The following is a 13,431-nucleotide window of genomic DNA, read 5'->3' as shown; positions in this document are numbered from 1 at the left end:
GTGCAGTGAGCAGTGATACTGTGGCTGCTGCTGTTTTGACTGGCTTTGTTAATATTTGGCAAAGCGTTGCCACTTACCCCCTCAGCGAGGACGTGCAAAGATGTCATCGCTGATCCTTTCAGTTCAATGACTGCAGGTGTGTGGAGTATAAATACTGCACCAAGGACCTGGCTACAAAAAATAAATATTTATATTATATTTATATATCTATATATATATATGTGCAGTGATACTGTGGCTGCTGCTGTTTTGACTGGCTTTGTTAATATTTGGCAAAGCGTTGCCACTTACCCCCTCAGCGAGGACGTGCAAAGATGTCATCGCTGATCCTTTCAGTTCAATGCCTGTTAACTGCAGGTGTAAACTGCTGGTGATGGTGTCATTTACTACCAAAGAAGTGTGGAGCAGGATGGGTGAGTGAGAGAGTGAGGGAATGACCGGGAGGAGGGATAGTGGGTGAGGGAGAAGAGGTAGGAAAAATTAAAAAAAAAAAAGCAAAACTTCAGATACAGTGGAGGTGGCTTCTGTCCTAGGAAGCTGGCTGATGGGTGCCATGTACCACGGCCCATGTGTTACTGAGGAGACAGCCTGCTGGGCCGGGATCAGGAGCTGGGGGAGGAAAATGGTCAGATCTCAGAGAAATCTAAACATTAATAGACTAGCAGCTTAATGACATCACTAGCATGAGTGCTTGGTGTACTTGGTGGGATTGGATAGTTCTGTTGCCCATCTCAAGACCTAAGAACAATTATTAAGTTTAGCCAAATCTTGCATAGAAGTGGTTAGAATTTATTGCACATTGGAACAAAAATATATATTTTTGTTGTTTTGGAAAAGACCATTAGCAATAAAAAATTTTTTGTCTGTCTGTCTGGTTTGGGGATGTACATTGGCTGACAGCATCTAAGTTCTAAGAAGAAAGGAAAGTATAAAAAATAAAAATAAACATGACAATGGCATAAGCCAGAAGCCATTTCCTATTTAATAAGTTAATAATTTGTATTTACAAAAGGCATGCCAATAAAATAAAATTATATATTACAGTATTTATAATTCTCTTAAAAAGAATAACCACATGTCAGCTTCTGTTTTGTGCTGTTTACAATGTCACCTGTACATGGTACTATACATTCATTCATCCTAGCAGTTAGCAGGGGCACTGAGGGAAATGCCTTCCCAATCTGGCATCAGGCGTAGTACAAAACCCTACGGATGGTGCCGCAGAAGCAGGCTTGAGAGCACTGGATGGAGTTTGTAATGATCCAGCAAGATAGCAAGCTCTGCTTACTGAGCTGCCGTGGTTTGTTCTATGCAAAACTAGTCAAGTGGACTGTAAAGTTACATCCAAAGTGCTTGTACTGCAAGGCAGATTGGTGTGTCTGGTAACGGGTTGGTTTCTTTTGCCCCTCTGTTATATGGTTCGGGAAGAATTTATTTTGATTTGGTTCATCAGTCTTTCTCCGCTCTTCAAATAGACTTCCTGAAACATCTAACTGCAGTGTCTTGGCTTTGAAACCTTGTCATCACATGATATACCCCTGCACTAAGAACTGTCTTCCATAAAGCAGGAGACGGAATGAAGGAGAAGACGCTCCCCCAGAAGCCACTCTCCATTGACAATGGGCAGGTCATTAAGCAGACAGCAAAACTGGCTGAAAGGGAGTGTGCTGGGGGAAGCTGGAATATCCCAAAGAATTAATATCAAGTCACTTTGTCATAAAAACCAGTGCAGTAAAGAAATCAAGTGGGCTTGGTTAAGAGGTGGCTCCATCTCTACCTCAGGCCCCACCAGTGACTATTATTCTAAAAATAAATGAAAGAAACTGTAGCCATATCCAATGTTGCTGCCCTCACCAGCCCTGAGGGGTGGGAAGGGAAGCCCTGCTTGATGGAGAAATATGGTGGAGGCAGGAGGAACCATGCAGGTGTGAGCTCATGGCAACTTCTCTGCAGAAAGGAGAGGGCAGGTCAGAATATCTGAACGCCTCTCCGTAGAGACCCAAGCCTGGAGAAAGCCACAATGCAGAAGGACATGACACTAAATGAAATGAGCACCCCATATCCCCCAATAAAAGGTCATTTTAGGTTCCCCAAAATACCCCTAGAGATAAACGTGCTACTAGAAATAGCACGTTTATCTCTACCCTAAATAAGTGTCAGTTCTCCAGTATGAAGGCTAAACAATCATCATAAATATTGCAAGATACAAATGAACTTTTTTTTTTTAGCCCTAGGATTTGGTTTTACAGTGACATTAATAGTACAAGCCATTCGGGGTCAAAGTCTCCCCATGTACTAGACACAGAGCAGCATTAAGTAGTTTATCTTGCAAAATGTGCAACAATGGCTGTATGTTAGAGATGTCTGTTAAACATATACACACAACGGATCCATCTGCTTATTGGATTGGGTTTGTTTTTTGTTGGTGGTGGTCAATTGATTAGTTATGTTTCCCTACCCAGAAGGTGTATGAAACACTTTAAAGACTTAAAAAGAATTGCAGCCAGTATGGAACTCTTACCATTTTCTCCAAATACAGTGAACGGTGCAGGGCTGGGTTCTGTCCAAAGGCTGACCCAATGCAGGGTACAGGATTAGTAGTGTCCTGTGGTGTATGGATCTCATGCATGACTTCTGATCACAGCATGCCATCATGCAAATCATTTCTATGCATTGAACGAGCACAATGTTTGGAATTGGCCTGAGCAAGTCCTCCTCAGCCTGAAAAACCTGATTGTGTTCCCCCACCCATCTCCAAACCATGTGAAGCCCATGTGGAGAAGATGTGATTTATGTCAAAGTAACTGACCATTTAATGACATGGGCTAAATATGAGAGAGAGAGAGAGAGAGAGAGAGAGAGAGAGAGAGAGAGAGAGAGAGAGAGAGAGTGTGTGTGTGTGTGTGTGTGTGTGTGTGTGTGTGTTTTCTCTTTGCCGCTTAGCTTAACTAATGTAAGAATGCAAATATAGTTTGCATGAACAAACGAACTTTTAAAGTGATGCTTTCTGCTTCTGAGAATCAACAAAATGAAAAAATAAAATCCATTTGGCTGCAACGGAAATATGCTGGTCCTGGCAGCCTCTCGTCTGTTTTTGTATCCTGTTAGTTTTGTTCTAAGTTGCATTGACTGAATGTGGAACATGCAGTAACCACCTGCCCAAGCAATAGAAAATCTGTGAGTCCAGGGAGCAGGGTCTTTTGCCCTTGGCAGGTCACTGCTCAAGATGCAACCGTGTCACATGATAAGCAGACTACGTTTGGTATAGATCTTCAGGTTACAGTGTCTCCACAGCTGATCTGCATTGATAATATTCAGGAAGTTTGTAAACAATCTTTCACTTGCAAGTTTTAAACCAGTAAATATTTCACTGTTGCTTTCCTCTAACATTTGGATTCTCTGACCTCTTTTTGTCTTTTGGCTCTTTCCCTTCTTCCTTCCTCTGCCCGCTGCTGTTTTTCCTTGTCGGGTTTAGTTACACTGTCATAGGATGGGAGGGAGGCTGTGGATGGGGTGCTCTCCTTTTTCTCCCGGTGGGTACCTCCATTCTCTAGCTTATTGGAAGTCATCTTTTTGCAGATGAAACCTCGCCTTGCCAAATGTCCCCGGTAGGCTCGCTGCAGGACCACTGCAGACACCTCCTCCTGCTTTCGTCGCAGTGTGGTTGTGATTGGCTCGTAAGACACTTTGGAAGGATTGGATGCCACGAACCGCTCCTCCATCTGCTGTCGCAGGATGTCCAACTCTCCACTGTCTCCCAAGACCCGCTTGGTGAAGGCAAAAAGGATGTCCAAGCAGTGGATGCGATCCCCACTCACCATCGGCAGATCCATGGCGATGAGCTCAATGGTGTTGGGCTTGGGCACTCGGAGAGGATGCTCCAAGGCATCTGCAAAGTCTGCCAGCTTACAGTACTCGATGAATTGGGTGGCATCAGGGTCAAACTTCTCCCAGATCTCATAGAAGGTCTCAAAGTCATCTTCACTCAGAGGATCTGCACTTTCTTCTGTGGCTACACTGAAGTTCTCCAAGATGATGGCAATGTACATGTTCACCACAATCAAGAAGGAAATGATGATGTAGCTTACAAAGAAGAAGATGCCCACAGAGGGGTTCCCGCAGTCTCCCTTAAAGCCACTCCCTGGGTGTTCCTTGTCCAGGCTGCAGTCAGGGGGGCGGTTAAGGATGGGTAGCAGCAGGCCATCCCAACCAGCTGAGGTTGTGATCTGAAACAGGCAGATCATGCTGTTGCCAAATGTCTCAAAGTTGAACATGTCATCGATGCCAGCTTCATGCTTCACATATGCAAAATTGGACATCCCAAAGATGGAGAAGATGAACATGACCAGGAAGAGCAGAAGGCCAATGTTGAACAGGGCAGGCAAGGACATCATTAAGGCAAAGAGCAGGGTACGAATCCCTTTGGCACCTTTGATCAGACGCAAGATGCGCCCAATACGGGCCAACCGGATGACTCGGAATAGGGTTGGGGAAACAAAGTATTTCTCAATGATATCAGCCAGAAACATTCCTAAGACAGGAACAAAAGAAGTTATGTTACTGAGGTTGGAAATGCTCTTTCTCTTCTTTTATTGGCACCGTAGAACTCTTGGGTTCAACGGGCTTTGTAGCATAAAGTGTTTTACTACTCAACCTGAACTCTCATAATAAAAATAATGTTTCAGGAATATAGAAAAGAAAACTATACAGGGCAGGGGATTTAGCTCAGCGGTTCTGCCACCTGCCTCGCAAGTACAAGGACCCAAGTTCGATCCCCAGTACCAAAACAAAACAAAATAACAACAAAAACAAAAAACCACAATACAGACTCCTAAGTAACTAACTCACAGATTTAACGGAGGCTAGCATTTCACCAAATTTGCTGCTTTTTTCTCTATCCCCCAAGTCATCTATAATCCTGAAGTATGTATCATTTGTGTTCTACAGTTTTTCTATGTATGAAACCATAAATAATATATAATATCCTACTATGTTTAGATTATACTGTATCTTTTTAGACTTAGATCTTTTGTTTTTGTTTGTGAGACTGATCCCTTGTGTTAAAATAATTTTAGGTTATTCATTTAACAATAAAATGATACTCTCTTTTGTGATACTCTCATTTATCTGTTTTCTCTTCAAAGACTACTTTTATTTTATTCAAATGCCTGTATATACAGCTTTTCAAAGTGCTATTAATTGCTTTCCACAATGCCATGAAATTCCCATCTCCACACCCAGAGGTCCCAGTCACACCCCATGAGCACATGATCCTCTGACTTTGATGTCAACTATTTTGCTAATGCCACCAACTTTCAAAGGATCTTTTGCTTGGATCTGAAAAAAAAATCTTTGTTTTCTCATCTCCCTATCTCTCTACTCTATCAAACTAGTGTAGAAAACTAAGGGGCTCATTCTGGAGTGGCTTTCAATTTAGTTTCTAGATTTTTTTTTAAAATACTGGGGATTGAACTCGGGACCTTGTGCTTGCAAGGCAGGCAGCAGAACAACTGAGCTAAATCTTCAGCTGTAGAGTTTCTAGATTTTGAGCTGAAAGCCATAAACTAGAAGACAGTTTTATCAGGTAAAAATGCCACAGTGTTAGTGAGACACAAAAGGAGAGGGAGAAAATCTGCAAATCCATTTACACTCATTCATGGGTCCATCTCAACGGAACCATCTGTCATTAAAACTGGAGAGCAACAAGGGGGATCTGATGGAGGGGCCACAGACAGCAGAAATGACATTTATTTTAAGGGAGGAGGTGTGTCTTAACCATAAGAATTTATAAACATTGGGGCAGTTAGTTGCCAAAGGCTACAGAGTCTTTTATTTGAAGATTTTAAGCAAGGAAAGACGTTCTAACTTTCAGGAAGGGACAGAGACGGAGTCTAGAGAATGGCCAGATAATCTTCTCTTCAGAAGCTGAGCTTCCACAGGGTGTCTGTGCTTTCCAGGAAATTTCTACCTCAGCCAGGACACAAGATAACTTATCAACTTTCTTTTTACTTCTCAACTTCCTTTTTTATTTTCGCAGTACCGGGGATCAAACTCAGGACCTTGTGCTTGTGAGGCAGGCATGGTGCCACTGAGCTACAGCCCTTTACCTCTCAACTAAATCAAAACCAGGACCATTGCCGGGCGTGGTGGTGCATGCCTGTAAACCCAGCACTCAGGAGGCTGAGGCAGGAGGATCGATGTGAGTTTGAGACCAGCCTGAGCTACATAATGAGTTCCAGGTCAGTCTCAACTACATAGTGAGACCCTGTCTCAAAAACCAAAAAAACAAAAACAAAAACAACAACCAGAAACCAAAAAACAAACAAAAAACCCCAGGACCATAAGAAGTCAGGTAATATAAAATGTACTGTAGGTAATTCTTATATCCCATATATGATGGGGAAATAAAGCTTCAGAGAAATGATAATATCTAAGGTTTTGAAGGATGAAGGTACAACTGCCACCAAAGAAAATAGGAAAGAAATGGGGCAGACAAGAATCTAGGCAAGGAAACATCATTTAAGGGGTTCGAGGATGTTTTACCCCAACTCCTATTTTTTTTTTTTTTTTTGGTATCAGGGATGGAACTCAAGACCTTGGTGCTTGCAAGATAGGTGCAGTGCTACTGAGCTAAATCCTTGGCCCTGTTTTTTTTTCCCCCTCTTTTTTTGAAACAGAGTCTCACTAACTTGCCCAGGCTGCTCTGAAACTCATGGTCCTCCCATCTTGGCGTTTAGAGTAGCTGGGATTACAGGTATACCCCTGCACTAGGCCCCTAACTCCTCTAACTAAAGAGACAATTTCTATACTTTTGTTGTTCAACAAATTAACATTTGATAAAAATCCTAATCATCAAAAGCACCACTATTCTCTCTCTTTACTTTAAAGGACCATTTAAACACAGAAGTGTGATATGTCAGGGGATTCTCTATTCTACTCAAAAATGGGTTTGCAGAAATGTTCTAGAATGGTGGGCAAGGGCAGCGCTGTCCGCACTGTGTTTTGTGGGAAGTCAGCATGGACTTGAGGTCAGGGGACAAACTTGGACCCCACTTGCTCTCATGGTTACCTGCCACAAGTCTCGAGAACTTCTCTGAGCCTCAGTTCCTCATGACACTTAGAGGCTTATTGTGAAGACTGTATGGGTTAACACATGTAAAGTGCTTAGGACCATGACCAAGTTGTAATATATTCCATTAAAAAGTGAGCTACCACTACATTTAGACAAATGGTGTGGTGGTCTAATCAAGGTGGGATTACCATAAGACTTTCAAGGACCTTAGGAGGCCAACGTATACTGTGACTCTTACAGGGAAATTCCATGTACAGAGTTACTCGAAGTCATTCCTTTATGGGATTAATGTTCTGTGTATCAACACACTTCCAGTCACACTGTTCTGGAGGATGGAACTAGAGGGTGGCACAGGCTAATGAGAGACCAGCTGGTAGCCACAGTGACCCCCTTGATCAATACAGTGTGGCCACCGGAGCTCTGGAGGTGCTTTCTGTGAGTTTTGAGCACACTCTCTACCGGTACTGGTACTGTAATATGTCAGTTGAACTACCTGGCATCAAAGCGGAGCATGTGTGTATGTATGTATATATATATATATATATATATGCCTGCTTGAGAGGCAGGTGGTGGAACCACTGAGCCAAATCCCTGGCCCTATTATCTAATAAATATTAGAATATATATATATTTTTTTTTTTTCTTTTTTTTTTTTCTTTTGTGGTGCTGGGAACCCAGTTTCATTCACATGAATATAGAAATATATGACAGGTTTCTTTTACCTTTCAACTCCTTGAAAGTAAGAACCAAATCTTATACTTTTCCCTCCCTGAACCACAGCATTTACAACCCAAGGCTACTGTGAATACTCAGCAGGAACTCACTGACCATGTAAACCACTAGGCAGATCCATGAGATGACTGTGGGTTCTACATGGGCTTAAGCTATGAGGGCAGTCTACCTGCCTGTAACTCAGACAGTTACTTTTTTTTTTTTTTTTTAATAGTACCAGGGATCAAACTCAGGTCCTTGTGCTTGTGAGGCAGGCACCAGAACCACTGAGCTAAATCCCTGGCCCTCGGACAGTTACTTTGCTGCTCCCTGTAATCTCATCCTTCAGGCCAGTTAGGGCCCTTTCCCTGTGCCCATTGTCCTGCCCCACTCACCCACAATGGAGAGGATGACCACCACGAAGTCAAAGATGTTCCAGCCAATGGTGAAGTAGTAGTGCCTCAAGGCAAACATTTTGAGCACACACTCACAGGTGAAGAAAATAACAAAGACCAGATTAATCCAGTAGAGAATGTTTTCCATCTGCTTGCTCTGAGTATCTGTCTCTACCATCATTGTCACCATGTTAAGGCAGATGAGCATCATGATAACAATGTCAAAGGCTTGTTGAGTGACAAAATCAAAGACGATACCTTGGATTTTGTTCTGGGGAGAAAGGGAAGGAAAGGATTGGTGAAAACCTCTCTGAGCAGACCCGTGGGAGCTGCCACCCTTCTCGGAGAAGCGCTCTTCTCTTTTCTGAAATGCTGGCAACTCTCCTGCTCCATCAGGACTGCCTCACCACGAGACAGACAGCTCAAGTGGCCACTCTCCTCTCGAGCCTGTAACGTCACACCTTTCTGGAGGTCTTCTGACTTCTCTGAGTGCCCACTCTTAGTCTCATCTGCCAGCCAACTCTTGATGCTAGCACAGCAGGAGTGCTCACCCATCCCTACTGCTGACCTGGCATCTACAGACCTAGGGTTCTCATTCAACATCTCTCCTTTATGACTCGTAAGGTCGAAGGTAGAGCCAGATCTTTCCCCCTGGTCCTCACCTACCTTGTTCAGCTCCTCTCAGTTATTCATCCAATCGCTCAAGCCAGAAATCTGAGGGTCCATCTCTTTCATCTCCTTCATCCCCCTTCTGAGGGTTCTGTTGTTGACCTTCCTCCAAGAATATTACTTGAATTTTACCTGCTTCACTCCATTTTGTTTTGTTTGGTACCAGGGATTGAACTCAGGACCTTGTGCTTGTGAGGCAGGCGGTGGAACCACTGAGCTAAATCCCCAGCCCTTTACTCCATTTTGAGTGGTCTACTATCCTAAGCCGTTATCACCATTCACCTGGATTTCTTGAAGCCTTTTAACTGTTCTCCCTGCTTCCTCTCTAGTATCGTCTCCAAACAGGCATATGTGATTATTTAAAGATATAAATGGGTTGCATCATCCTCCCACTTAAACCTTTCAATAGCTTCTCCTTGGGCTTTCAACAAAATCCCTATTGTTCCCTTGGCTGAGAGATGCCTTCACAGTCAGATTCTGCTCATTGCCAGTCTCTTCTCTTGCTCCTTGCTTCAAGGTCAAACTAATTTTTCTTGCTTCTAGGATCTTAGTTGTTTTTCCAGGAATCTCATTCCCTGGCTCTTTGATGCCTTTCCATCCACTTCAGGAGACCCTCCTTGATGAGGCTTTTCTGACAATTACACTGAAGCAGATCTACTCCTATAACCCTCCGTTTTTCTCTGTCTCACGGTCCTTTCCCCAGTTACTTTTTCCCATGATTTTCCATGTTATTGTAGCTGTTGGATTACTTATTACCTATCTCCCATCCCCACTATATTGTAAGCCCCTAGGGTATCAGTGTCTATACTTTATCACTTTATGTTGAATACCTGATACATACAGGGAGATCTATCAGTATGTGCTGAAAGAATCGTAATTACTCTTTATTTTCTACAACATCAAGTTTTTATTTTTGGTACTGGGAACTGGACTCAGGACCCTGCACTTGCCAGGCAGGTCCTGTGCCACTGAGCTACATCCCCAGCCCAAGTTTTTATTTATTTTTATTTTTTATTCATTAAGTTTACTGGTACATTTAAGATATACCATTTGATGACATTCATCATTGGGAATCTGTACTTTTTCAAGATATATCTTATTATTATTATTATTATTTTTGTACTGGGGATCAAACTTAGGACCTTGTGTTTGTGAGGCAGGCAGTAGTGCCACTGAGCTAAATCCCAGCTCTCTCTCGCTCTGATTTTTGAGATAGGGTCTTACTATGTATCCCAGGCTGGCCTTGAACTCAATCTTGCCTCAGCCAGCCAAGTGCTGGGATTACACATGTGTGCTACCATGCCCAGCTGGAAAATCTTAACATCATGGAAATACAATAACAGTTCTCTTTGCTAAGATTTCCCTGATCTTTTAAAAGTACTTAGGCACTTGAGCTGGTGCTTATTTTCAGGACTGCTTTGACTCTGTAGTTTTCAAACTGCTCTGCAAAGGCCCAGGGCTTTTTTCTCCTCAGCAGGAACAGACATGGGGTATGTGAGGAAAGCACTCTGGAATGCCAACTCTGAGGTAAAAGTTCTACTTTTACTTCCACAAATTAGATCACCAGGTAAGTTTTGGTTAGTTTTTGTTTTTTTTCGGTACTGGGGATTGAACTCAGGACCTTGCACTTGCCAGGCAGGTGTAGTTCAACTGAGCTACATCCCCAGCAGGTAAGCTTTGATTTTAAGGATTCTGCTGTTTTTGTTTAAAAAAAATACTTTAAGTTATAGAAGAAGAACTTTTGAGATTGCTCCTCTGAAATGAGAGAATGACAACGAAGGAATGGTGAAGCAGAATTTCAGCTTCAAATCCAGTGTGCGAAAGGCTGTTACAGAGAGGAGATCAGGGCGGCAGACTCTCCTACTTTCACCCTCTTCTGCTCTCCCAGCCAGAAGCACCGCTCTAGCACTGTTCCAGACACATCCTGAAAAGCTCTACTGGTTGGGCACAGAAGCTGAGAAAGTAACGACCAAATCTTATCTTGAACTGGCAGGAAAGGGATAAGTGCTTGTTCAATTTTTCTTTGTTCATTTTTGGTTGTCTCTTAAAACCTCTCTCTACCTGGGCCAGGGCCAGTGTGGTAAACATGCTGATTCTTGGCTGCTTCCCACAGAGGAGAGGGACTGTATGACTGTAAAAGCCAAGCCATCTTTCATCTGTGTTCTACTGCCAAGTCACTCAGGTCTTTTGAATGCGGCAGCGAGGAGAGGACCAGTGGCACTTACTATTTCCTTTGCAGTAACCCCACCAGTCTTTTTCCAAATAGCTTCTCATTGTGCCTTTAGCTCGCACAAATACTCACCAAAGGGCGGGGAATGGGTTTCTGTGGTTTCTTTGAGCCCAGCTTCTTCATGGCATTGTAGTACTTCTTCTGTTCCTCAGTCATGAAGATGTCCTGACCTCCAAAGTAAAGGAGGAAAGAAGAGAACAGCAATCACAACCGGCTCTCCCATGCTAAGGGTGTAGACCTATGGTTCAAGATCAACACTGAGAATGAAGGGAGACTTATCTCTTTTCTTCCCACTTTAGCTGACAGCTATCTTAAGTGAGGTACATCTGAGATAATCTAATTCAAAGAGACAGCTGCCTTTGTTTTCAATTCAGGATTTCTGAGTTGTCTCAGGGAAGCTAAGCTTGAAAGCAAGGACTTGGCAGTCACATCTGACAGTCTCATCACACTTTTTTGGGTTTGATTTTCTGATAAACATTTTAAAATAAAAATATTTTCAAATCTTGGTTAATGTCCTGTTTATTTTAGATGATATTCAAATTTGGAAAATCTGGTGCAAGAAGGCAGTGTGGAGAGTTTCTTGACTTACAAAATGAAATGACAAGAGTAATTTTTTGAATTTACTTTAGAAAAACTGTGGACCATCTGGGACAAGAAAGTGGACTTCCCAGGGGTGGCCTCTCAAACCCCAATTTGCTAGAGGTGCCCAGTGATTAGAATTATAAACCTGGACAATTTCCGCTTCTGGCTACAGCTATACATCTGCTACTTTCCATTTCACTTCTGTTGCAGAGGTGCTCTCAGCCCCTGCTTCCACCTCTGGTGAGAGACCCCAGCTAGTACTAGGCCTCAACCACATACTGCAGAAATCCAGTCCTGAAGAGAGTTGGTTGGGACTATGTGTAGTGGGGCCATGGCATGGTAAGGCGAAAGCTTGGGTTTTAGAGAAAGAGGCATTTTCTTTCTAGAAAAAGAGACAGAGCGCCCCTCATCTGGGCTGAACTCTGGCCACTGGCAATGAGGGGAGGAGACCTATCTTTTTCTTTTGTTGATTGAAGTTATCAATGATGACACCAATGAAGAGGTTCAGGGTGAAGAAGGAGCCGAAGATGATGAAGATGACAAAGTAGATATACATGTAGATGTTGTCCTCATATTTAGGCTGCTCATCAGGCTGTCAAACGACGAGATGAAAGGATGAGTTAGGACCTACCCTGAGGGCTGGGCGGGTTACTCCAACACGACTGCAGGACAAGCTGTGGTGGGGCACTCCCTGATTCTCTCTGCTTGCCTCCTTCTCTGCCCTGGCAGCTCCAGTCCTGAGGAGGCTAGCACTGTTGTGACTTCGGTGGGGAAAATGCAGGTTACAAGGCAGGGGGAGGGGAGGAATGTTGCTGACAGCTACAATTTTATTCCACAGTAGGACTGAAGAGTCGACAGCTCCACTGGGGCCGAGTAAAAATCCACTGTCTAATCCTATGGAGCCAATGTAAAAGGGCGAGGGCTTACTGAGAGGAGGAAAATGACTTGTAATCAATAAAGCAAGCAATTAATGTTCTAAACAGAGATTTCAATTCCTCTCTCCCTGCTTTCTCCTGTTGAGGGGCTACCATGCTGCCTGCCTTCTAACCTTTGGGAGGGTTGTGTCTTACCATCACATCCTTACCTTTCGGGAATCTACGGCCGCATACATGATGTCCATCCAGCCTTTGAAGGTTGCCTGGCAAATAAAGTCTCTCATTAGACTGTGCCTATTAGGGAGGGTGTGAGAGTCTAGGTGGGGTCCTGAAGGACAGGCATAGGTTCAGTGAAAACACTGGACAGGGAGTTTGCACCCTCGCTCCCATGGAGAGAGGGTTTCCTTTTCTAAATACAGGTCTCAGGGGCCTTTTGGGTAACATCAAAGTTTGGCAAAGTCACACGATGATGGTGGCAGCTGCACCAGTGCTTCCATACAAGGTTTTAAGATGAGCCTGGCTACAAAAATGAGAAGGCTGCCTGAAGCTAGGGCTGAGGCCGGTTTATGAGTGAGTGGTGAGAATCTGCTGCAGGAGCTTGGAACTTGGTTCTCCACTGGGGAATTTTTTTTTTTTTTTATTGAGTTTATTGGTACATTTAGGGATACAGTACAGTTACATTCATTGTTGGGATCATGTACCTTTACATGGCAAGTCTTGATTCTCATTTTTTTCCCCTTACCTCTGCCCTCCCTTCACCCCCTCCTCCCCTCCCCATCTACAAACACTTTATTTTCATCTTTTCATTCTCTCACATTTTTTTCTTTTCCCTTTTTGTTCTTCCCCTACGTATCACACCTTCCCTACATCTTTAGCTCCTTTCCTCCCATTTCTAAA

At 43.3% G+C, this 13,431-nt stretch overlaps 1 protein-coding gene across 1 annotated transcript in view; it reads right to left on the bottom strand.

Annotated features, from left to right (window-relative positions):
* Positions 1–720: 720 nt before the first annotated feature.
* Positions 721–13,431, bottom strand: part of Scn8a (sodium voltage-gated channel alpha subunit 8) — a 116,675-nt gene continuing 103,964 nt past the window's right edge. The window contains exons 23-27 of the mRNA XM_010628614.2: positions 12,744–12,797; positions 12,114–12,251; positions 11,150–11,254; positions 8,179–8,449; positions 721–4,531 (exon numbers count right to left, since the gene is read on the bottom strand). Of these exons, the coding sequence (XP_010626916.1) occupies positions 3,384–4,531; positions 8,179–8,449; positions 11,150–11,254; positions 12,114–12,251; positions 12,744–12,797 (1,716 nt within the window). The 3' untranslated portion in view covers positions 721–3,383. The remainder of the gene's footprint in view (positions 4,532–8,178; positions 8,450–11,149; positions 11,255–12,113; positions 12,252–12,743; positions 12,798–13,431) is intronic.

This window comes from Fukomys damarensis, unplaced genomic scaffold, assembly GCF_012274545.1.
Source record: "Fukomys damarensis isolate Sample0158 unplaced genomic scaffold, DMR_v1.0_HiC HiC_scaffold_15, whole genome shotgun sequence".
NCBI lineage: Eukaryota > Metazoa > Chordata > Mammalia > Rodentia > Bathyergidae > Fukomys > Fukomys damarensis.
Note: the sequence above shows the minus strand (reverse complement) of the source record. Positions and strands in the feature narration are given on the sequence as shown.